The sequence below is a fragment of the Bubalus kerabau genome, chromosome 3 (genome assembly GCF_029407905.1).
Source record: "Bubalus kerabau isolate K-KA32 ecotype Philippines breed swamp buffalo chromosome 3, PCC_UOA_SB_1v2, whole genome shotgun sequence".
Taxonomy (NCBI): domain Eukaryota; kingdom Metazoa; phylum Chordata; class Mammalia; order Artiodactyla; family Bovidae; genus Bubalus; species Bubalus kerabau.
Window position 1 is genome coordinate 115,841,659 of NC_073626.1, and position 26,642 is coordinate 115,868,300.

At 38.7% G+C, this 26,642-nt stretch overlaps 1 protein-coding gene across 16 annotated transcripts in view; it reads left to right on the plus strand.

Moving 5' to 3' along the window:
* Nucleotides 1–26,642, plus strand: part of ZRANB3 (zinc finger RANBP2-type containing 3) — a 300,187-nt gene that overhangs the window by 230,802 nt on the left and 42,743 nt on the right. For all 16 annotated transcript variants that reach the window (XM_055572729.1, XM_055572728.1, XM_055572727.1 and 13 more), the window contains 4 exons: nucleotides 864–983; nucleotides 3,652–3,771; nucleotides 6,522–6,701; nucleotides 7,219–7,371. In XM_055572729.1, coding sequence (XP_055428704.1) covers nucleotides 864–983; nucleotides 3,652–3,771; nucleotides 6,522–6,701; nucleotides 7,219–7,371 — 573 coding nt within the window. The remainder of the gene's footprint in view (nucleotides 1–863; nucleotides 984–3,651; nucleotides 3,772–6,521; nucleotides 6,702–7,218; nucleotides 7,372–26,642) is intronic.

Genomic DNA, 26,642 nt, shown 5'->3' on the forward strand with positions numbered 1-26,642 from the left:
GTTAAGAGATACTGTATTAGTGTTTTAAATTTAATTCTGGCTATCCATTTTAAATTTAACTCCTATTTAATTCATCTCATATTGATTTCTTATGCTTAACCAGTAACCTGGCCTCTAGCTAGCTAAGAAAAGCCTATTCAGTATGAGCTTTCATGATTTTTCTCCCTTCTGCCTCACGATTTCTTTGTCTCCCTCCCTGTTCTCTCTCACCTCCCTACTGAGCTCTTAATCCCATCACGCCAGCCTCTTCTGCAACCTTCTCCATCCTGGAGACAAGCACAGTCCCCTCATTTCTTATTTTTCTCAGTCTTTCTATACCTTTAACAGCCTTTTTGTAAATCTACCTTAGTTTCTTAGTTAAAAAGAAATGAAAAAACAACTTTCCTTAACTCTTAAACTTCAGCTCAGTTTTCTTATTCTTTTTCAGTTGCTCTCCCACACACACAAAGTGCCATTTGTTTGACTTTTTATCTTCCATTTTTTCCTTCACTCTGTTCCACTTACTCCTCTGTATGAGCTTCTTTTTTGAAAATTACTTTCTTAACAAAACCACCAACCGCTTCCTCACCACAGTTTAGTTGACTACCCACTTTGCTTTGAGACTCCTTCCCTATCTTGTTGTTGTTGTTTTCCATCTAAATTCTCGTCTTGTTCTTATTTTATTTCTCAGTTTTTTCCCTCTCATGTTCCTCTTGTTTCACGTGTCGCTTTAGGTGTGGGCTTCTACTATAGGCTGCCTTGAGGACAAAACAGTTAAAGTTCATAGAAACTTACTGATTTTCAGGCTTTCCTTGCTTTTAAAGTGGCATGATTTCTTATAAACATTCTTATGACATTAATGAGGTTTAACTTTTTATATTTAGGCAGGTGCTGTAAAGGATTATATTAAGATGATGCTTCAGAATGATTCACTTAAATTTCTGGTTTTTGCTCACCATTTAAGCATGCTCCAAGCTTGCACAGAAGCCGTTATAGAAAACAAGGTAGGTTACCATTTATTTATAAAACACTACTTAGGATGCAGTTTTTATATCCTAAACATCAACTGTAGTTTTTATAATTGAGGTGGGGTTTTTTTTTGCCTTCTTCAGATTATGGGATGTATATCTATAAATTATTATTACATACTTTATTGCAAATTATACAAATGTATATATTTTTTAAATTATACTAATATTGGGATCAACAGGGGGCGCAGTGGTAAAGAATCATCCTGCCAATGTGGGAGATGCAAGAGACACAGGTTTGATCCCTGTGTTGGAAAGATCCCAGTAGGAAATGACAACCTACTCCAGTATTCTTGCCTAGAAAGTTCCATGGACAGAGGAGCCTGGCGGGCTACAGTCCATGAGGTCGCAGAGTTGGTCACAACCGAGCACGCACACATACACTAATATTATATTTCCATTGTGTTGATAATATACTACTAATATTTGTCTTTTATACCAGTCATAATACTCCACTGATCAAATTGGATGCATGGATTAAACTCTGCTGCTTGATAGACTGTCATGTGAATTCTGTTTTTGTTATTGGATAAACCATTTGAGACTGGTATAAGCTAAACTAAGCTAAGCTAAGTCACTTCAGTTGTGTCCGACTCTGTGCGACCCCATAGATGGCAGCCCACCAGGCTCCCCCGTCCCTGGGATTCTCCAGGCAAGAACACTGGAGTGGGTCACCATTTCCTTCTCCAATGCATGAAAGTGAAAAGTGAAAGTGAAGTCGCTCAGTCGTGTCCGACTTTTAGCGACCCCATAGACTGCAGCCTACCAGGCTCCTCCATCCATGGGATATTCTGGGCAAGAGTACTGGAGTGGGGTGCCGTTGCCTTCTCCTGAGATTGGTATAGGCAGTTAAAATTGTTGTTTACCCACATGGTGGCCTAGAATGTGGGTGATTTTGAGGGGAAAGAAAGAATAAATTTAGACAGTTTTGTTATCCAGCTGCAGTCATACTTTTTAAACATCTAGGCAGCCTACTTTATAGAATATTAAGATTTAGTGTGGGTGAGTCTGAAACATACACCCAGGTAAGCCCACTGAAACATGCTGGCTTCACTGCCTTTAGGTCCACCTTGTTCCCCAACAGCACTATCAGAACAGTATCTGCCATTTCTTCTTTCCAGGTTTAAACCTGTCACCCCTCTGTGTGTGCTAAGGCCTTCTTGAGATGCTCTGGATCAGCCAGAGGAAGTTCCTGACAAATTATAAGAGCTTAATATCCATGTAACATCAGAACCACTTGCTGGTGCAGTTAGCTTTTTTAAAGGGAGGAATAAAGCCATGTTTTTTAAAACTTTGTGTACTTTTTCCAAGTATTTGCTAATTAGTCATTAACATTACCAAAGAAATAATTCTAGTCTTTCCTTCATAGAATGATTTATAATAATATAACATAGTAAAGTGCTATATATTAAACGGATGCTTTCTCATTATCATATAGTATCTGTGATAGATCCTCTGAGGAAGAATTAATTAGCCTTAGAAATAATTTTTAAATGATTGAACAATATTAGATGTTTAATTCTGATTCCGTTATACCTTAAAACTATTGGAATATATGCCAAGTGTGTCTCTTCTTCCCACTCCCACTCTATTGGTGTGTTTAGAATTCTGTTTAATGCCACTAAGAGTTAAAAATGTAGGTAGTCATGGTGTTGGAGGTTAATTTCTCCCAAACTCTCCTTTGCCTGACAGTATGTTTTCTTTAGAAAGACCCTCAGAAGATTTTATAGTCTCTGTTGATAGATCACTGGTCAATTTATATCTGTTTATGAGGACATAGAAAAGTTGATAAGGGACATTCTATTAAATCATTAATTTGCTGGTTCACTTATAAAACTGTGTCTCAAGTATTTAAGGCAATATTTTCCATAAAAGTGCATATAGACAGTTTGAAATTCAGGGCTTATGCCTGTTTTTACAAATTTGAGTAATAAGTTTTTAAAAACTATTCTGACGTACACTGACTGCTCATATTTTCTAAACTCATATTGTTCCTAAAAGACAGCACAGTTCAATTTAGTACTTAATATTTCCTTCTTTTTCAAAAATGTGTTTGTGTGTCTTGGTTCCTACCTCAGTGGAGATGACCAAATCACATATTTCTTTTAAATTTAAAAATGGGAAAAAGATGACTCAAATGCGACTTTAAAAAAGATGCTTTCCCAGTTAATGTTGCAACATTTCAGGACTACTCTTCCTGAATCCCAAATACATGGGCTGAATCCACTTTTTCTCACATGTCTGACTTTATTTTCACTTTGGAATTAGTGGTCCTGTAACTTTAAAATTAGTCTGATCCATCTTTTAAAGTTTGTATATCACTTTACCTAGAACATTATTGAAGACAATAATCCAGTTACGATTATGGAACGCCTGTTATATCTGTGACATCACACTTGGCATTGATGGTATGAAGATGAATTAGACATAGATACCACTCTCAAGTAGCTTAAAATATTTAAAATTAAGAAATTTTTATAAGCAGATATTAAGAAATCTGGTTAAGAGTCTTATACAACATTTACTAACCAATCATTTTCACCAGTTTCGGTTTTATTGTGTGAACATAAAAATAAGCTGTAACATGTATATAATAAGATGGAGCTTGTCCTAATTTTGCCATTTCCCTTGTTGTTGATGGTAGACTCGTTACATCAGGATAGATGGAAGTGTTCCGTCTTCAGAAAGAATACATCTGGTTAATCAGTTTCAAAAGGATCCTGAGACTCGTGTGGCTATCCTCAGCATTCAGGCTGCTGGTCAGGTAAGAAGTTTCACGTCTGAATTTGATAATGAAATTTTGAGATAATAAAAAGGCCATTAACCTTAACTATAACTTCCTGTTTGGTGTGATAAATACTCATTCCACCTTGGAGAGTGCTAGAAAGTGTAACAGAAGGAGACCTCAACACCTCTGATTATAAGCTTCCTGAATTTTCAAGTAAAGAATTTCCTGCAAGAGTAAAGTTAATTTCATTATAATGCTTTCCCATGATCTTTTGTATAACATTTTCTCATCCCTTTCTTACAGCACTTATCTTACTTGGTTGTTTTCATCAGAGTCTGTGAGGCAAGGTGGCCTGAGGAAAAAAGAACTCTCCTTTCTTTCTGAGTTTTTTGTGGAATGCCCTTAGTTTGTTTCTTAGAATTAGGTTTGGCTACAGGTAAATGTAAATCCAAATTAACAATGACGTAAATACACAAAATTTCACTCTTGGATACAGACAGTCCAAGGCTGGTTACCACTCCTAGCAGGTATCTCATCTAAGAGTTCTGCTAGAGCTCGTATCTATGATCCAGGCAGCTGAGTGGAGAAAGGCATGCTGCATCTCACTGGCCTGCAGTTATTCCCAGAGCCACAACTGTCTTCAAATGAAACTGGAAACAGTAGCCTTTATTGGTCATCAGGTGTTACGTTACAAAGGAGTAAGAAAAGAATAGATATTGGTCTGTACTACCCACTGTAGAAGGGGACCCTTCTGAACATTTTTCCTACTAGCTTTCTAGAATATTTTGATGTAAATATCTAAGCCAGGATATTTAACAGAGGGAAAAGCAATTGGGCATATTGTTGTTAAATATCCAACCTGGTATATGGTAAATCTGGCAACTTCTGTGGATTCTGGAATCTGGACCAGAGCCAAAGTTCTCCTTTTAGTGAGGTAATTGATGTATATAAAATTGTCTATATAGAGAGAATCCATGAAGATGAAGACGTTCTAGAACTCACTAGGAGTTCTAATCAAAAAGATGGTTGTCTCAACACTTTCATGTTGGATTGAATTTCTAGTAGTCTGAGTTTTATATCTGTTAGAATATTTCAGCCATAGAAAATATTATAAAAAAGAGCTTAAAAGTAGAAATGGAGTACCAATAGCTTGGGAGAAGATAAGTAGGAAGAATCTGGGCAGGAGAGTCTGGGAGTGACCTGATAAAAGACTTTCTGAAATTAAGATTGTACAAGGCACTCACATTCTGTTCAAGGCTGTATTCCTGAAGGCCTTGTATAATTCAAAACTTAATACCCTTGAATACTATTAATAAAATCTTCATCAGAATGAAGGAAAGTAGAAAGGGCTTTGTCCTGGAGGTTTCTGAATCTTCCATTGTAGTTTAGTATTAATAGCATCTTTGAGTGATTTGATCTTGCCAACATATTTTCCCTTTTTTCTTGTATGGTCATATGATACTTTTTACACTTTTATGATACTTTTTACTTTAAATGCTACTTAATTTTCTTGCATTATCTCTGATATTTTGCAGCATTTCAAATCCTAAGTAGCAGCACAGTTTAACATGGTGTTTATTTGACTCTGTCCATGTTTTTATTACTTCTAAGTTCTGCTCCAAAGTGGTTGATCTTCAGCTTGAGAATGAGTGCCACTGTTTAATGAATGCTAATATGATGTTGTTATGTGACATTAAAATATTTTAAGTTAAAATAACATCAAAGCAGCACAGCAGTCGTGAAAGTCACTCACAGAAGTTCCAGGGCATGTGAACAACAGCCATGGATTAGATAACACTACCATAATATGGTAGGTGTCCTGTTGACCACATAATACCTCCCAGTACTGTGTGGCAATAAGTGTGGTCCACATTTCGCTTGACCTACCCACTTTAAAGTCATGCATTTTTTAACACAGTTTAAAGAGCCTTGCATTATTTCATATATTAGTTATAAAACAAGACCTAGTTAATACTTTTAATGTCATACTGTTTCAAACTGATATAAAATACAGTTGCACAAAGATGCAACTGTATTGTATACATCAAGATACAAATCAGTAAACATCAGTCTTTGGGATGCAACATGAGAAATTCCAAAGATAGAAAAGGTTTTGACTGTAGACATGATTTTCTTTCTTTATAAAACAGAATGATTTAAATGAATAGAGGGTGTCATTGCTGTCTGCCTAGTTGCTATGGATACCATGTGTTAGAATTATATTCTCATTTATAATGTATTTTATTAGATTTTCCAATGGTAATGTGAACCCAGTATACATCAGAGGATAAAGTGATTTTGTTTATGTATACATCCGTCAAACTGACTTTTGAAATACTGAAATACCTTTTAAACATGTTCTTTGTAGTTCACCTGACTAATTTGCAGTAAGCAGTCTTCATTTATCTGAATTAAATTTTCTTAATTTGACTTAAAATGAAAGACTGATTTGTTTTTAAGTCCTTCACTGTTCTCTTGTCCAGTGAACGTACTCAGAAAGACTTGATTATACATGGCTCTATGTTAAATTCTCAGTTTATTTGCATCTCAGTTTCTTTACTTTGGGCTTCTGGGGTGACTGCACTGCAGGAGACCAGGTTTGATTCCTGGGTCAGGAAGATCCTCTGAAGAAGGGAGTGGCTACCCACTCCAGTATTCTTGCCTGGAGAACTCTATGGACAGGGGAACCTGGCAGGCTACAGTCCAGGGGGTGTCAAAGAGTTGGACACAACTGAGCGTCTAACACTTTCACTTTTCACTTTTTTTCTTCACTTTATTTTGCTTAGGGTTTGACATTTACTGCTGCAACTCATGTTGTGTTTGCTGAGTTGTACTGGGACCCTGGACATATAAAACAAGCAGAAGACCGTGCTCACCGGATTGGACAGTGCAGTTCTGTGAATATTCACTACCTTATTGCAAATGGGACTCTAGACACCCTTATGTGGGGAATGTTGAATCGTAAGGTAAAGCTTGAATTTAAACCAGGTTACCAACTTTTACTCAGAGCTTATTATCCATAGCTTGTATGAGTTAAGAGGCTGAGTTTTGGTGTTTTCAGGCAAAGCATATATACATACACTAAGATATTGATGTTGATAGAGACCAAGTTCAGAAAACGCTTCAGTTGGTAATACTTTACCTGCTGTCCTTGGTAATAAGAGAGCGACATGAATTTACATGTGTTCCTATTGTCTTCCAAGTCCTTCTCTACCATTTTAGAGGCCAGGGGAGGATGAGCTAGTAAGGAAACAAAACATTTTCAAACCCCAAGTCCTTTTTGTAAGCTGAGAACATACACTTCTTCAAAAGGATTCTTGAACCTTGAGTGATTCTTGATTGCTAAAGCCCATGATATATTGAAAAAATAAGATTTTCTTTATTGGATTGCTTGTGACTCAAATGCAAAACCAGGTTACTGCTTAGTAAATGTCATCTGTGAGGCAACCTGTCGTAAAATCTATATGCTTTTCCATCTTACAGGCTCAAGTTACAGGAAGCACACTGAATGGGAGGAAGGAAAAACTTCAGGCCGAGGAGGGTGATAAAGAAAAATGGGATTTCCTGCAGTTTGCTGAAGCTTGGACTCCAAATGAAAGGTCTGAAGAGCTCAGGGATCAAATGTTGTTCACTCATGTAAGATTATATTCTTTTCTATTTATTTTAATACCGTGAAACTATGACTTTACCATATATTATTTTAAATAGTAATTTTCAGTTGTTCATGCTTTTGAAAGGAGTCTCCATGTAAAGGTGGAAAAGCTCTGAGAACTAAAGGATGACTTTGATATAAGGAGGCTGCAAGAGTGGTTTGTATTTTTCAACAGTAATAGATCAGTGCTCACTGTTCAGCTCCTTATAAAAACAAGCCAAGTAGAATTCCTGCCTTCAGGAGAAAATATGGGAGACTATCTCTGAGACCCTGAGGGTAGGGAAAGACATATTAAATTTGCCACAAAAAGTGACATACACAAGTCTCATACTCAGTAAAGATATTTTGCATTACAGTGTTCAAAGTATATAACTTTATACAATTCGGTTAGTAAAACAAACAAGCTAGTAGAAAAAATAGGCAAACAGTGAGAGCGTCAGAGGAGACTGGCCTGAATAGACAAAACATGAAGAGAAACTAGCTTCTCCAAAATAAGACAAATTTATAAAGTACTCTTTTCTCTTTACAATTAGTATGTAATCTATGGTGTGCTACTTTGAGAGATCACATGACTATTACTGTTTCCAAAACCTTTCACGCTTTGGTTTTAACATTCATTGATCTTTGCCTGAAGCAGTTTTGAAATAGTGATTTTTTTGAATTCCAACATTGCTTCTTCATTAGCTGGCATTTTTCTGTAGAGAAAAACTTCTGATTTCCTCCTTTTTAAAAAATATCACTATGAACTTGGGATTCTCTTATTATTTAGTGTGTTATAATCTGGGCCTTTTTTTTTAAGATCTGGCTGCAGGAAGCACCTTTATTTTATTTTATTGGGTTTTTGTTGTTGTTTGGGATTTTTATTGAAGAACAGTTGGTTTACAATATTCGAATTTGTCTCAGATGTACTGCAAAGTGATTCAGTTATGTGTTTTTTTCAGATTTTTTTCCATTATAGATTATTATAAGATATTGAATATAGAACCCTGTGCTATACAGCAGGACCTTATGTTTATCTATTTTATGTATAGTAGTTTATATCTGTGAAAATTATCCCATACTCCTAGTTTATTCCTCTCCACCCCCTTTCCCCTTTGGTAACCATAAGGTTGTTTTCTGTCTGTGTGTCTGTTTCTGCTTTGTAAGTAAGTTCAGTTGTATCATATTTTAGAGTCCTTATAAGTGCTTGCATATGATACTTGTCTTTCTCTGACTTTGTTTGGTAATCTATAGGTTCATCCACATCGCTGCAAATGGCATAATTTCATTCTTTTTTATGGCTGAGGTGTATTGCTATGTTTCAGTTCAGTTCAGTTCAGTTCAGTCACTCAGTCATGTCCGACTCTTTGCAACCCCATGAATCGCAGCACAACAGGCCTCCCTGTCCATCACCATCTCCCGGAGTTCACTCAAACCTACGTCCATTGAGTCAGTGATGCCATCCAGCCATCTCATCCTTGGTGGTCCCCTTCTCCACCTGCCCTCAATCCCTCCGAGCATCAGAGTCTTTTTCAATGAGCCTATCCATATATCTATCTATACCACAGCTTCTTTATCCATTCCTCTGTTGATGAACATTCAGGTTGCTTCCATGTCTTGGCTATTGTAAATAGTGCTGCTATGAACATTGGGTGCATGTATCTTTTAGAATTAGAGTTTTCTCCAGATGTATGCCCTGAAGTGGAATTTGGGATCATATGGTAACTCCATTTTTAGTTTTTTGAGGAATCACCATATTGATTTTTCCTTATGACTACACCAATTTACATTCCCACCAACAGTGCACAAGGGTTCCGTTTTCTCCACACCCTTTCCAGCATTTATTTTTTGTAGACTTTTTGATGATGGCCATTCTGACTGGTTGTGAGATGATACTTCATTGTGGTTTTGACTTGTATTCTATAATAATTAGTGATGTTGCACTGCAGCTCAAGCATTTTTATGGGACCCAACAATTTTTATTTTGTACCAGGATCCATTTCCTGGTACATTTGCCCAAACATCTGTGCTGGACATGCAGACTCCTTTGTTAGACCTTAAGCATGCTATGGAACTGCTATGGGCCTTGGATTCACATACACAGATTAGAATATTACTTACTTCATAGGTTGTCGGTATTAAGTGACAGATACTGTATGAGATCAAATTGTCAACATCTGCTGGATCATGGAAAAAGCAAGAGAGTTCCAGAAAAACACCTATTTCTGCTTTATTGACTATGCCAAAGCCTTTGACTGTGTGGATCACAATAAACTGTGGAAAATTCTGAAAGAGATGGGAATACCAGACCACCTGACCTGACTCTTGAGAAATCTGTATGCAGGTCAGGAAGCAACAGTTAGAACTGGACATGGAACGACAGACTGGGTCCAAATAGGAAAAGGAATATGTCAAGGCTGTATATTATCACCCTGCTTATTTAACTTATATGCAGAGTACATCATGAGAAACGCTGGGCTGGAAGAAACACAGCTGGAATCAAGATTGCCGGGAGAAATATCAATAACCTCAGATATGCAGATGACACCCCCTTTATGGCAGAAAGTGAAGAGGAACTAAAAAGCCTCTTGATGAAAGTGAAAGTGGAGAGTGAAAAAGTTGGCTTAAAGCTCAACATTCAGAAAACTAAGATCATGGCATCCGGTCCCATCACTTCATGGGAAATAGATGGGGAAACAGTGGAAACAGTGTCAGACTTTATTTTTCTGGGCTCCAAAATCAGTGCAGATGGTGACTGCAGCCATGAAATTAAAAGACGCTTACTCCTTGGAAGGAACGTTATGACCAACCTAGATAGCATATTGAAAAGCAGAGACATTACTTTGCCAACAAAGGTCTGTCTAGTCAAGGCTATGGTTTTTCCAGTGGTCATGTATGGATGCGAGAGTTGGACTGTGAAGAAGGCTGAGTGCCGAAGAATTGATGCTTTTGAACTGTGGTGTTGGAGAAGACTCTTGAGAGTCCCTTGGACTGCAAGGAGATCCAACCAGTCCATCCTAAAGGAGATCAGCCCTGGGATTTCTTTGGAGGGAATGATGCTAAAGCTGAAACTCCAGTACTTTGGCCACCTCATACGAAGTGTTGACTCATTGGAAAAACTCTGATTCTGGGAGAGATTGGGGGCAGGAGAAGAAGGGGACAACAGAGAATGAGATGGCTGGATGGCATCACTGACTCGATGGACGTGAGTCTCAGTGAACTCCGGGAGTTGGTGATGGACAGGGAGGCCTGGCGTGCTGCGATTCATGGGGTCACAAAGAGTTGGACACGACTGAGCGACTGCACTGAACTGAACTGAACTGTATGAGAGAGAGCTTACCCCAGTTCTGATACTTGGTAAATACTCAGCTAATGGGCAAAACAAAAGCAAACAAAGAAACAAAAAAAACCCAACAATTTTCTTTTTCCAAATCAACTATATTTTGTTAAGTGTTCCCAACATGTATCACACAGACCCTGTCAAGAGGCAATGTAAAGAATTCGTAGAGCAAAATACTAACAGCAAGGACTCTGCTGCTGGTCTGCCTGGTTCAAATCCTTTCTCTACCACTGATTGGGGATCTTGGGAAGTCACTTAACTTCTGTGTGCCTTAGTTTCCATTTATTATTTTTATATATATATATACCACCTATAAGTGATATCATTTGATATTTGTCCTTCTCTGTCTGACTTACTTTACTTAGTATGATCATCTCTAGGTTCATTTGTGTTGCTGCTAATAACATTATTTCATTCTTTTTTCATTAAAAAAATGTTTTTACAGTACTCATAAAATTTTTCCATTTTAACAAAGCATAATAAAACATAAAAAAAACCCAAACAGAACTCTTGACATTTACAATTCAAAATCAAATTAGCAGGATATTAAATATTTACAAAACTATATCTTTTAAAAAATATTTGTAAAGTTGCATGCAATTTTGTAGAATTGACATAAAAGAATGGCTCAAAAATGGGAGAATTTTCCTTCATTCTTAAAAAGAGAATATGTCCAATAGAACCTGTGAAGATTCTTGAGTACACAGGTATTCCATTGTGTGTGTGTGTGTTTGTGTATGACACATCTTAAACCAATCATCTGTTGATGGACATTTGTGTTGCTTCCATGTCTTGGCTATTGTAAATAGTGCTGCCGATACATTGGAGTACATGTATCTTTTCTAGTAGAGTTTTCTTCTTTCCTAGATACATGCCTGTTGTAGCCACGTGTTCCGGGAAACAAACTCACTCAGAAGGACAATGTAGATAGTGGAGTGCAGTTTATTACATAGGCGGGTCCAAGGCAGAGTCTCCTCTTAGCCAAGGACCCCGACCAGTTTTTGTGAAAACCTTATATACCCTAACTGTACATGCCCAAACCCACCTCCCCAAATTCCCTGAAACTAGTCTGAACAAAGGAAAAGAAAGATACGGTCAAAGATAACCCGTGATTCATATGCCTTAGGCCTAGGTAGTTAACAGTGGACAATTATCAATAGGCCTGTGGTCATACCCCAATAAACATAATAGAATTTATGATTCTATTCTGTTACACAGATAATTACGGTATTCTTTTAGTTGAGGAGAGTCTAGGTATGAGCCCTGGGGCTCTTCCATGGGGGTGGGGGCGGGGTGTGGTCTGGTTTTCCAGTTGGTATGTCGTTTCCATAGATACTGGGCATATAGATCAAAGTCCATAGTCCAACCCAAGATGGAGTCCTGCTTTCCAGACGAAGCCTGTTCTGTCTGTTTCCTCCTTCATGCCTAGGAGTGGGATTGTAAGGTTTATTATTTGTAGACTTTTTTAATGATGGTGGTTCTGACTGGTATGAGGTAATACCTCATTCCTACAACTAAAATAGTTTCATAGCAAGGAATACATTCTTCTGCATATATATAAGGATACATGTACAAAGATGTGTACTCAGTGATCCTTTTTGGAATGCAAAAAATTGGAAACAACCAAAATGTCCATCAGTAGGACAATGGCTAAATCAACTGTCACAAGATACTACTTAGAAGTTAACATGAATGATTTAGGTTTATATGTATGAACATGACCATATTTTGAAAACATGATGTTATTTTTTTAATGCACAGCACACACAAACACACAAATAATATTATGTATTTGTGAATACATATATATAAAATAAGATATGTAAACATAGATTGGAAGAATACATATTAAACTTATTGCCTCTGAAAGAAGAGAAGAATGAGTCTAAGGAAGACTAAAAGTGTGGCAACAGCTTTATCAGAAGTATTTTATTTTAAAAAAGTTCAGAAGTAAATATTAAAATGTTAGTATCTGTAAATTTTGAATGATGGGTATATGGATATTTGTTATATTGTCTGTACAATCACAAATGCTATTTGGAGGCCATATAGCAACTGAATAAGAGATAATATATTAGAGGAACATATAGTCATTCAAACTGTCTTTTTCCTAGCTCTTCTGGTTCAAAATGGTATGAGAGTTAATGGGGAGTTTAATTGTAATTTTTGAAAGAATTGATCCACTATTATAGGAATGAAATTGAAGTCTGTACACATTTTCTCATAATGCAAAATTAAAATTTTAATCTCAAGTTTAGTTCCATAAAATACATAATGTTTTTCATGTGGAACCTTATTACATTTTTTTTTATGCTATTTGGAGGGCTAGTACATTTTTCTTTTCTAGGATACCAGAATGCCATTCTGTCACATTTGTTTTTTTTTTTTAAAAAAGAATTATTTCCAAGATATTTTTCTCTTATTTTAAAAAGTACTTTGATGTTAGTAGTGTTTATTATATTGTATTTTGGTCTATAAAAATCAATAGATACGCTAGGTATTTTAAAAATATATAACTAAAACCATGATTTGTAGCTGTTTTTCCACTAAAATTTCCTGTTGAACTATGTCTGAGTTCCTTCCTAAGATAAATATTAAGAACTTGAAACACATGTTCCCACATATGTGTGTGTGTGTGTATATATGTTTATTGTTTTTAGGTATCTCCAAAGAAAATTATGTATCTGTGTAGAAAGTTAAAAAAAAAAAATCACCTATCACCCTTAGCAAATCTTGCTTTTCTTGAATTAGGTGTTTAACCTTTCAAAAGGTTAGTGTTAACTCACACAGATTTCTCAATGCATGCCTTTTACACAGATGGTTTTGTATAGATGGGAATCTTGTAATGAGAAGAGACCATTTTATTTGATTTGCTTTGTATTTGTTTCCTTGTTTGTTGGCCAAGGTGTGAAGTGTGCTTTAAGGACCTTAGGTGAGGTTGCTGCTTATCCCTTTGTCTTTATACCCTCCAGCTTCATGCATCTTAAGAAATGTTCAGTTTGTTGAGAAATCCTAAGGAAATTTAACCAACATGTTCTTCTGAGTGCTGCCAAAATTTCAGCATTTCCTATGGGAATTTTTCTATTTATACTGATGTCTTTCAGATCCTTTTTTAAAGCCTTTTTAAAAAAAGTTGCCTACATTTAGCATTTTTAGGATACTTCCAATTTTACCGATTAAACTTTGCCAAATTAACTTTGCCCACTGTCATCAAAAACTTGTTTAACTGAAATGTTGATAACAGTTCTAATTGGATGGTTTTTAATAGCTTATGAATATTTCTGTAGTGTCAGCATTTTAAGGAATGTTCATTTTATCTCTGTCCCAGCGTGTGGCTGCTGCATCTGGAGGTTAGAGTTAGGGCAAAGAAGGACCTCACAAGGCCAGAGGAATAGATTGTGCTTGTTAGTGTGAGACTTGCCCAGGCTGTCAGCTTTAGAGTGAGGGAGACTTGGAGGTGCCAAGGAGCAGAGAGAGAACCTGTAGGGCAGAGAGAGGATGAACACAGGCAGGAAGGAGCCTGGGTCCCTGGTTCTCCACAGTCATCTTAACTCTTCCAGTTCATCACATTCAAAATGTTGTGGACTCTAAGAATGATTTTTAGAAAGCCAGTGAATGTGGTGCATCTGACAAATTGGTCTCCAGTGAATTGGGTTTCAGGTGGACTGACATTTAGCATGTGAAAGTGTTAGTTGCTCTTTCATGTCCGACTCTTTGCGACCCCATGGACTGTAACCTGCCAGGCTCCTCTGTCCATAGAATTCTCCAGGTAAGAATACCTGAGTGGGTAGACATTCCCTTCTCCAGGGGATTTTCCTGACCAAAGAATTGAACTGGGACTTCTGAATTGCAGTCAGATTCTTTACTGTCTAAGACACCTTGGCTTAGTCTTTAGCATATGGGCTTTTGGCAAATTTGTTCTCTGTGGATTGATGTAGAGCTAATATTAGTATGATTATGGGTCCTGGGTACAGGGAGACCTGTGATTGGGAAGAGGAGGAAAATGAAAGAATATTTTCCTGGACAGAATTTTTATATTAGTTTTGTTCTTTCTTGTCTTCTTTCTCCCCTTATGTTCATTCAGAGTGACATTGGCATTATCTTTGTCTCCCTCCTCTCTTAATCAGAATACTTTGTCACAGAACTCAGCTTATTAAAAATGTACGGAACCAGGGCTAGCACTATACCAGTGTATATGGGCATAAGTGTACTGGCTGTTAAATGTTAAGTATTTGGTAACAGTAAACAGCCGCGTCTTCAATCCCTTCATTGTACTCCCTCACCCACCACCTGGACCTCCCGTGATCCTTCACAGCCTTGGCCTCAAGGACTCTGGTTAATACCTCTGCTGTAGCTGTTATTAAGTATTTAAATAACACCCTGCATAAAATTAATCCATATAAATGTATGAGTCACAGTTCTTTACCCATCCTAGATATATTTACATTTTTAAAAGATTATTTATTAACCCAAATGAAGCTCAAGTTGAAGTCCAACTCAAATGAAAAGAAGTACTTCTACCACCACGAAGCAGGGTGACTTTGCACAGCCCAGTTGGCTGTCCCTAACCAATTCCTTCTAGAGGCCATCACCAAGGTCACTGTCTCAGATAGGATCCACTTTCTCAAGATTCTTCCTTCCTTCTACACCTTCTTCCACATGCATGACTTCTCAGTTCTCTTGGTTTTGCAGTGTTTCGATTTTCCTACATTGGCTTCCAAGGAGTGATAAAGTAGGGCGTCTCCAGATGGAAGGAGAGAAAGGTATGGGCTATAGCAGTCTATATTGTCATTTCCAAGTAATTAAAAGCTGTTTCTGGATGAAATAGAATGAGTGGAGTAATCATATAGGAAGCCTGCCTCTATAATTTTCATTTTCTCCTGCCATCATCTCATGGGTATCCCTTGCTTTAGCGACAGCTGTGGGAAATTGGGCCCTTCCCTTCACCTCTTCTTTTCTCATCCTCTTTTGGCTCTTAATGCATAAGAGCCAGCAGCATCATTTACCCAGCTACTTAAGTCCCTAGATCACTAGATGGCTCCTGAGGTCCCTTTCATTCATTATATATGTATACAAAATAAAATAGCTGAAGAGAAACTTGGTGCATAAGAGATTCACAGATAAGCAAAAGAAAGGACTCTAACTTCATATGGGTAACAAATCCAGCTCCTGCTTAGGATAAATCTTTGGACTTGGCTTCTCTTCTCCAAATCTCGCTAAGCCAGCATGTGCATGCTCAGTCATGTCTGACTCTTTTGTGACCCCGTGGACTTTAGACCCCCCAGTCTCCTCTGTCTATGGGTTTCTCCAGGCAAGAATACTACAGTGGGTTGCCATTTGCTCCTCCAGGGGGATCTTCCTGACCCAGGGATCAAACCCGGGTCTCCTGCATTGCAGGCAAATTCTTTACCAAAATCTGAGCCACTGGGGAAGCCCCATTGAGCCAGAGCTGCTTCCATTTCATTACTTCAGACAGCAGTTCTTTCCATTGTGGAATAGATCTCCAGACAGTTTCCAATTTCAGTCACACTGCAGTCTCTGCTTTCCCTCAGCCATTGTTTTCATTTTGAAGGCTTTTAGCTCAACATCTCCTAATTCTTTCTCCTCACGAGCCTCTCCTTGATTGTCTCATCTTTCTTTCCTTGCCGTAGAACTTCATCATTGACCTGGCTCACAGCCTGCCTTTTCTCTGTCATAGTCTTCAAGTCCCCTGGTCTACTCTCCTCAAGGCCATCTAGAATGGCCTTCACCCAAGGCAAATTTACATTTGCATTAAAACACCCATATTTGCATTAAAAATCTATAGAATGCTTACCAGTCTGCTGATAAAAAATTCTATGGAACTGAAAAGGAGAGCTCTTTAGCACACTGAAATTTAAAAATATGCACTCCAAATTCAAAACAAACTTTACGTTTTTTATTAAATGCCAACATTGTAAAAAATGTTTGTTTTGTTGACCTAAGAACTGCAAATAAGAAATCATGTCATACATATAAAAAATTACTTTGTTTCCCACATACTGTCTAGTTGGAAAAAAAATTGTGACAGCAAAAAAGAAAATTGATCACAGGAGCTCTATATTCATGAAGTATAAATCATTCTTATCCAAAAATCTCTTGTTTCTCAGAATGCTAAAGCACTACTTTCTTGAAGGTTCAGTTCAGTTCAGTCGCTCAGTCGTGTCCAACTCTTTGCGACCCCATGAATCGCAGCATGCCAGGCCTCCCTGTCCATCACCAACTACCGGAGTTCACTCAGACTCACATCCATCGAGTCAGTGATGCCATCCAGCCATCTCATCCTCTGTCGTCCCCTTCTCTTCCTGCCCCCAATCCCTCCCAGCATCAGAGTCTTTTCCAATGAGTCAACTCTTCTCATGAGGTGGCCAAAGTACTGCAGTTTCAGCTTTAGCATCATTCCTTCCAAAGAAATCCCAGGGCTGATCTTCAGAATGGACTGGTTGGATCTTCTTGAAGGTAACACATCTTAAATCAGAATATTTATTTAGTATGTATTTTAAAATTCAAGCCACTATGTAAACATGATGTAATTAGTTTCCATAATAGCCTAATAATAAGGACAAGAGGGTAGCCTCATTACTGTGGAAACATAAATCTCTCTCTCACAGCTTACATCACACAGTGCTATTATTAGGCATTTTTCTTGTTTGCCTTTGTAACTTCAGTTCACTCAGTGATAATAATTAACATGTACTGTACTCAGTATTCCAAGCCGTTAAAAACTCATGACTTTATTTAACATTCAAGGCAGTACCAGAGTCAGATAATATTACCCTGCCCCAATAAAGCTCAGAAAGATTAAAGATCACCTGCCTAAGCTCATGTAGCCAATAAGTAGCAGAGTTTGGATTTGAACTCAGGGCTTTCAGCTACAAAGTCTACCTTCATCAGTTCAGTTCAGTGGCTCAGTCGTGTCCAACTCTTTGTGACCCCATGAACCACAGCACGCCAGGCCTCCCTGTCCATCACCAACTCCTGGAGTCCACCCAAACCCATGCCCATTGAGCTGGTGATGCCATCCAACCATCTCATCCTCTATCGTCCCCTTCTTCTCCTGCCCTCAATCTTTCACAGCATCAGGGTCTTTTCAAATGAGTCAGCTCTTCGCATCAGGTGGCCAAAGTATTGGAGTTTCAGCTTCAACATCAGTCCTTCCAATGAATATTCAGGACTGATTTCCTTTAGGATGGACTGGTTGGATCTCCTTGCAGTCCAGGGGACTCTGAAGAGTCTTTTCCAACACCACAATTCAAAAGCATCAATTCTTCGGCACTCAGCTTTCTTCACAGTCCAACTCTCACATCCATATATGACCACTGGAAAAACCATAGCCTTGACTAGACGGACCTTTGTTGACAAAGTAATGTCTCTGCTTTTCAATATGCTGTCTAGGTTGGTCATAACTTTCCTTCCAAGGAGTAAGCATCTTTTAATACCTTCATAACCTTGCCAAATTCTACCAAATGCATTAGCCCATTGTGGATCCCCAATTATTTGTGGGATGAAAAGAAAACTGAAATTGTTCTTTAACCAGTGTTTATAGGATGTGTACTACTGTTATGGACCAGGGTTTTTTGCCTCCTTAATCAACAGAAATTGATCAGAGACCAGACAAGAAAGTCAGGCAAAGCTTTATTGGGACCTCTGCTGCAGTAGAAGGGAGCAAGAATATGCAACAGGTTCCCTTGCTAGCTCTCCCATTCAGGAGGAGCAAGCTGGAGTGAGAACAGGGGTGTGTCCAGAGGTTTGACTAGAGGGGTGGCTTAGGTAGTTTGCCCCTTTGGTAGTATTGAGTACAGGGGGCATGCATAATACCCTGCTTTTGCTCCCAACACCCAGGTTTTGCTCCTGGTCTTCAGAAGTAGCAGTTGGGTTGTTTGATCTTTTTGTATCCTGCCCCAACTGCACAGTGCACACAGTTATTTTTAGTCCCTTGTAGTTTCTTTGTATTTTGTTGCTCAAGGAGCCATTTGTCCAGTTGCAAGGGCTGCAGCAAAGGGTCCCAGGTCCCACCCTGTCTCTCCTACCACAGGGCATTCAAAGATTATTCATTATATAAACATTTATTAAAATTATTATATATAACTCTTTCACTTTGCTATACAGCAGAACCTAATACTATAAATATATACAAATCAACCATACCCTAATAAAAATTAATTTTAAAAAATTTATATGAAATGCAAATCAAAAACCACAAATATCACTTCACACCCACTAGAATGACTAAAATTAAGAGAGACAATGTGTATCGGCATAGATGTAGGAAAATTAGAACACTAATACACTGTTGCTAGGAACAGAAAATGGTGTAGCCGTTTTGAAAAACAGCCTGACAGTTTCTTAAAGTGTGAAAACACAAATTTAATGTATGACCCAGCAATTCTACTTCTAAGGGAATTAAAAACATATATCCACATAAAAACTTACACGTAAATGTCATAGCAGCATGACTCATTATAGCCAAATGTTGAGAACAGTCCAAATGTCTATCAGTTGATTAACGGATAAACAAAATATGGCATGTGTGTGTGTGTGTGTGTGTGTTAGTTGCTCAGTCCTGTCCAACTCTTTGTGATCCCATGAACTGTAGTTCTCCAGGCACCTCTGTTCATGGAATTCTTCAGGCAAGAACACTGGAGTTGGTAGCTATACCCATCTCCAGGGGATCTTCCCAACCCAGGGATCGAACCCAGGTCTCTTGCATTGCAGGAAGATTCTTTATTGTCTTAGCCACTAGGGAAGCCCTATACATATGTGTATATATATATCCATCCGTACAATGGAATCTTATTCAGCCATAAAGAGGAGTGAAGTTCTGATGCATGCTATAACATAGCTTAACCCTGAAAATGTTATACTAAGTGAAAGAAGACAAACACAAAAGGCCATATATTATTTGGTTCCATTTATATTTTGTGGCCAGAATAGGCAAGTCCATAGAGATACAAAATAGATTAGTAGTTGCCAGGGTCTTGAGAGAGGAAGGGAAAGAAAGAGACTGCTTACTTGGTTTGGGGTTTCTTTTTGAGGGTGATGGAAGTATTTTACAAGTAAAGAGTGGTGATGGTTACATAATTATACTAAAAGGCACTGAATTGGATACTTTATAAGAGTTAATTAGTAATAGTATATAAATAGATTACATCTCACTACATCCTTTGTTTTAAAAAGACTATCTCCTAAGGTGCAAAGATAAGGAAAACAACTAACTTTCTTTTGGAGCTTACTCTTTAACTGGGAGAGATGATTGTAAGTAAATCATTTTAATGCAGTGTAATAAATGTGAAAACAGGCTCTGGGAACATAGGATAGAATAAATAACTACCTGTGGGAAGCATATGAGCTGGATTATGAAGGATGAGATCAAAAGAAACCAGTGCCACACACCCACAGGCACCATGATAGTTCCAAGGCCAACCATAAGCATCAAAAAGTAGGTGATGCCCCAATCCCTGGAAATCCCCAGGCCTTCCCCAAAATAGCTGGAAGACTCCTCCCACTCATTAGCTTATAAAATTACCCAGCCCTATAAAAACTGACAGTCCCATACCCTGGTGCCTCTCTTGCCTTCCAAGATGGCCCACACCTTGTTTATAAAGTGTGTTTCCTTCACATAAAAAAATAATAATAAAGAAATGGGTCCTGATTTAGGCAGAGAAACACTGAAAGCATGTGCCAAAGCCTAGTGATAGGAACAGACATCCTGACAATGGGAATTCAGTGCAAATGTGAGCATATGATGAGAAGTGAGTCAAAATAGAGGAAGCCTGAAATTTTGGCACTGATCAGGTGGAGGGGAGCCCATGCATGCCCTGCCAGGAAGTTGGACTTTATCCTAGAAGTAGTGTAGTGTCATCAGAGCCTCTTAAGCAGATGAATAGCATGATCAGATTTGTTTTCTAAAGATACTCCTCATGGCAGTGTGGGAAATGAACAGGAGGGAGAAGAGACAGAGGTTCTTGGAGGCAATGGTAATTGGGGAATGGATTACTTCTGCCTCCCTCCCATCCAGTTTGAGTCTGTGGTAAAGGGATTTTCTGTCTCCACTCTTGAGGGCTTCCTCCCCCAAACCCTGGAGGATGAGTTGTTAATCTGAATTTTTTTCAGCCTGAGAACTTGGGATACAGTTCAGGGCTCGTGCTTCCCATTGGTGTGCTTCTCTTGGACCGTGTCTCCACTGGAAGCGAGCCCTGTAATCTTCTCTGCTGCTCACTTTGGGGAGAGAAGTAGGAAGTCCTATTATGGCCTTGGGTTTTGGCTGGTTTCTTTCATACACCTTTTTACCAGATTTTCCTGGGGTGCTTTCAGGCACTTACAGGTCTACTAATAAAGCCAGTTCCTTTTTATTCACAGGCTATTACCAAATGGAAGTCCCCTTTGTCAGGGACTCCCAGCTGGAGTCTGGGTACTGAACGCCACCCTGAACTCCTAACAGTGATAGTGGTAACAGAGAAAGAAAAACTGCAGACATTTCACAGGTAGTATCATCACAGTGAGGCCTGGGAGGAACTCGGCAGCAGGTGCAGGAGAAGCAGAAGGAATTGAAGCGGGCATTTAAAGGAGATTCCATAACTAGAGGCATGCAAGTAGGTAAGGGCAGGACAAACAGAAGCCACAGGAAGTGGTCCAGTTTAGTCTAAAACTGAAGAGTCCATAGCAGAGGTGTCTGTGTGCATGCTCAGTCGCGTCTGACTTTTTATGACTTCACGGGACTGTAGCCCACCTGGCTCCTCTGTCCATGAGATTCTCCAGGCAGGAATACTGGAATGGGTTGCCATTTCCTCCCCCAGGGGATCTCAAACCCATGTCTTCCCGGGTCTCCTGCAATTGGCAGGCAGATTCTTTACTACTGTGCCACCTGGGAAGCCCAATAACAGAGGATTTTGTGTTAATTTGATAAACAGGGAAGAGCCAAGGGACTGTGATGGTGGGAAGTGAGCAGGTCTGCGGACAGGGTGAAGACCCATTCAGCCTCTCTGGAGTCTGAGGCACCTCTGAACAGCTCGGCTGATGTCTGTGAGGCATTTCGTTTGTTTCTTCTATGCCCACAGAGAAAACGTGCTGTGCCTAGATGCTGCTCACTGCCAAAATTTTAATTAGTACATGGGAATGGACGTTGTGCGAAATTTGAAAAAGTCATTTCTTTTTTAGGAGAATTTAAATTCATTTCTTCAGTCAGATGATTGCAAGTCTACTTTTCTCACTCAATATCGCCTGGCTTGTTTATAAGTGTTAGTGAACTGGCTGTTTAGTTCCAGTTCCAATCATCCATCATCCACTGTTCTGGAGACCAGCAAGATATCATGGTCACCCACTTGTAAACTATGGTTTTGTTCATTCTTTGGGGAGCAGGAGAGGACAGGCATGAGGCAGTGCTGCTTTCTCCCAGAGCTGCCCTTTGATCCAAGTCTATTAAACCCGACACCAGGGCTTTTGTTGGTGGCGTGTGCTGCGCTGGAATGGCACCAGGCTTTGAAGTGCTTTATTGTTTTTTTGTATGAGTTTTACCAGATTTGCTTTTCCTTTCCTTCAGTTCTAATAACTAACTTTTAATCCTGTCATCACGGCAGGGGATTTGTCTCTAAAGAGCAGTTGTTTACCATGGTGCAAAACGGAACAAATATCTTAGGTCCCTGAACCTTTCAAATAAACACACACATTTTGCCACCTTAAGCATTTTGCAGGTTTTGTTCCCAGTGCTTCTCACCAAAAGCAATATTTTTTCTTTTGCTTTTCAAAAACAATATTGAACAAAAGGCAGGAACATAATAACTCAGTGTCAGCTTTATAACTGAGGAGAGGAATATGTTCTTCTCTTTCCTACACTTCTTATTACACAGGCATGTTGACTTAACTATATTTCCCCCAAAGCCTTGTGATAAAAATTACCATAAGCTTAGACTACTCTTCCTATTTAGAAACATGTACTTTTAAGTTCCTTTTTATCATACATTAAAAGGGTCACTTAATATAGTTATTTCTTTATAAGAACAGTCATGATGAGTTAAAGCATTTGTCAGTAATTTGTTCCTATACTGTCTCTTCTGAATGCTAGAATGTAGTTATAAAAGACAAAAGACTTCTTAGCTCAAGCTTGCTATTAAGTAACAGAGTTTTCCTAAGTCATAAAAGTATTGTCTTTCTGTGTTCCTATATCTTTACCACTGAGAAATGCTGATAACATTAACAAAGTTGGTAATTTTTCAATCATAAATCTGCCACAAGAGTATGGGTGCTGAATATATAACTGTCAGTTTGGCTGTTCTAACTTGGGGATTCTAGTTTGTTTTGGTGAGCCTGATAAAGTTTGTCCCTCTAAGGAGTCATGTCATTTATTGCTAAATTTAATCTTTTTTTAGAAAACATGCTTATGTGGGGAACATTTTGTTTACAATCATTTCTTATCCCCTTTTATTCAGATGCTTTAATCAGTAGATCTACCATTCACTTTATGAAAATTAATAGAAAAAGGACAAAAGAAAGGTAATTATATCATCATCTTACTAAAATGCAAGACTTTTGCATTCATGTTTAATATCTGAGTCTACAAATCTTGGTGAAGGTCATTTCCTTCTTGTTAACCAGACATGTCCCAAATGCTTGCTGGGATCTCCATGAGAAAGCTGATGATGATAGACCCTTGTCTCAGAACATCACGGAGGGTGTGCTTTGTTTTAAGCTGACCTACGTGACATCACGCCTTTGAGTCCTGCCAGCACAGCAGTGTCTCCTATCACTCCCCAGTCATTATGATTCGTGTGCTTTTTTTCTCACCTCATCAGTGATTTCTTTTTTTTTGACTGTGTGAGACTCTCGTGTCATTTGCTCTCTTACTATTCAGAGTCTAGTTAGAGGGACAGATAAATGAGCTCAGTGATGTGTCATGCCTGCACAGAATCACTCCATTTGGTATTCTTTAATATTCAGCTTTTCTTTAATACATAATTTTATTTTTTTATGTTTGGCTATTCTGTGTCTTCATTGCTCCACCGGCTTTTCTCTAGTTACCATAAGCGGGGGCTACTCTCTAGCTGAGGCGCGCAGGCTTCTCATTGTGGTGGCTTCTCACATTGCGGAGCATGGGCTCTAGGGTATATGGGCTTCAGTGGGTGCAGCACATGGGCTCAATAGTTGCAGCGCCCGAGCTCTAGAGCACAGACTCAGTAGTTGTGGTGCACAAGCTCAATTGCTTTGCGGCAGATGGGATCTTCCTGGATCAGGGATTGAACCCGTGTCTCCTGCATTGACAGGTGGATTCTTTACCACTGAGCCAGCCACCAGGGAAGCCCTGTTATTATCCATTTTTTTAAGTATTGAGAGATGTTAGAGAGATTCTCATTAAGAATTTAAGAGAACTTATATATATGTTTCCACATAGAAGCATTTGTTCACCACTCAAATGTATGTTCACAAATGAACCCTCAATCTCTCTTTCCAACAGAAAATTAAGAAATAGATGGAGCTAATCAAACTGCACGTGCATTTTCTAATCCAGTGGCTCTTAACTTTTCTCTCGAATCTCTTTGAAACCATAGAGAAAGTAAAGAACTGCTCTCTAAAAATGCACATACAGTACAGACAACATTTTATGGACAATTTCAGGGGTTTCTCAGGCTCACTGAAGGTCATCCAAGGTCTTGTGAGAGGCCCGTGGATCTTAAGTCTTAACTCATGTTCAGTAAACCTTTAACCCCTCACCTTCTGATGCATGTAATTATCGTCAGGATGTGTCCAGGAGATCTTCTCACCTGTTTCTCTGTCAGTTATAGCCACTTATTTTCAGAGAAACCACACCAGCCAGCTTCATACCTGATTGTTCAGAGGCTTCAATCTGAAAACATAACTGATAATATGCACCAGGTTTCTAATTGATTATCTCAGACGAAGTCTTGATTATTCCTATTAAAGCTTGTACTTCTGCCAGCCCTGTGGCCAGGGGACTACCTTGGACCTTCAGTCCACTAGCTGAAACCACAATCATCATTGTCCAATTTAGCCATCACAGCATTAAAGTCTTGTCCTGTCCTTGTTCTAAAATTATACCCCAAATGTATCCTTTGGTTCCCAAAATTATATAAAATGATTCTCTTTCAACCCACAACTCCTTTTCTGGATTTCATATTCTCCAGTCTCTTTATTACCCAAGCAGCAGTGGTTTCAAAATAGCCCCTCTGCTGACTACTCGCAGGCACTGTAAGTTAACCCTCCTCCCGGCAGAGATACACAATCAGTTTCCTTTTGCTGTCAGTTACTGCTAACCTTTACTCTCAACCTGTTTCTGATTCATGAGACTTTCTCAAATGCTAGTTTCCAAAACTAGTCATTGCTTACATAGTAAAAGCAGTTCTTTTAAAACAGCTTAAAGAGATCACATCAAGGAAGCCTAATGTGCTGCAGTGCATGGGGTTGCAAACAGTCAGACAGGACATAGCAACTGAACAACAAAGATATCAACTGTAAAAGCTGATATTTCAAGGCTCTGAGAATACTTTTTTTTTTTACATTGAATTTTATTTTTATTTATTTATTTATTTTTTACTTTACAATATTGTATTGGTTTGCCATACATCAACATGAATCCGCCACGGGTGTACACGTGTTACCCATCCTGAACCCCCCCTCCCACCTCCTTCCCCATACCATCCCTCTGGGTCATCCCAGTGCACCAGCCCCAAGCATCCTGTATCCTGCATCGAACCTGGACTGGCAATTCATTTCTTATATGATATTATACATGTTTCAATGCCATTCTCCCAAATCATCCCACCCTCTCCCTCTCCCACAGAGTCCAAAAGACTGTTCTATACATATGTGTCTCTTTTGCTGTCTCGCATACAGGGTTATCGTTACCATCTTTCTAAATTCCATATGTATGCCTTAGCATACTGTATTGGTGTTTTTCTTTCTGGCTTACTTCACTCTATATAATAGGCTCCAGTTTCATCAATTCATTAGAACTGATTCAAATGTATTCTTTTTAATGGCTGAGTAATACTCCATTGTGTATATGTACCACAGCTTTCTTATCCATTCGTCTGCTGATGGACATCTAGGTTGCTTCCATGTCCTGGCTATTATAAACAGTGCTGTGATGAACATCGGGGTACACGTGTCTCTTTCAATTCTGGTTTCCTCAGTGTGTATGCCCAGCAGTGGGATTGCTGGGTCATATGGCAGTTCTATTTCCAGTTTTTTAAGGAATCTCCACACTGTTCTCCATAGTGGCTGTACTAGTTTGCATTTCCACCAACAGTGGAAGAGGGTTCCCTTTTCTCCACACCCTCTCCAGCATTTATTGCTTGTAGACTTTTGGATTACAGCCATTCTGACTGGCGTGAAATGGTACCTCATTGTGGTTTTGATTTGCATTTCTCTGATAATGAGTGATGTTGAGCATCTTTTCATGTGTTTGTTAGCCATCTGTATGTCTTCTTTGGAGAAATGTCTATTTAGTTCTTTGGGCCATTTTTTGATTGGGTCATTTATTTTTCTGGAATTGAGCTGCAGGAGTTGCTTGTATACTTTTGAGATTAATTCTTTGTCAGTTGCTTCATTTGCTATTATTTTCTCCCATTCTGAAGGCTGTCTTTTCACCGTGCTTATAGTTTCCTTTGTTGTGCAGAAGCTTTTAAGTTTAATTAGGTCCCATTTGTTTATTTTTGCTTTTATTTCCTTTACTCTGGGAGGTGGGTGATAGAGGATCCTGTTGTGATTTATGTCAGAGAGTGTTTTGCCTATGTTCTCCTCTAGGAGTTTTATAGTTTCTGGTCTTACGTTTAGATCTTGAATCCATTTTGAGTTTATTTTTGTGTATGGTGTTAGAAAGTGTTCTAGTTTCATTCTTTTACAAGTGGTTGACCAGTTTTCCCAGCACCACTTGTTAAAGAGATTGTCTTTTCTCCATTGTATATT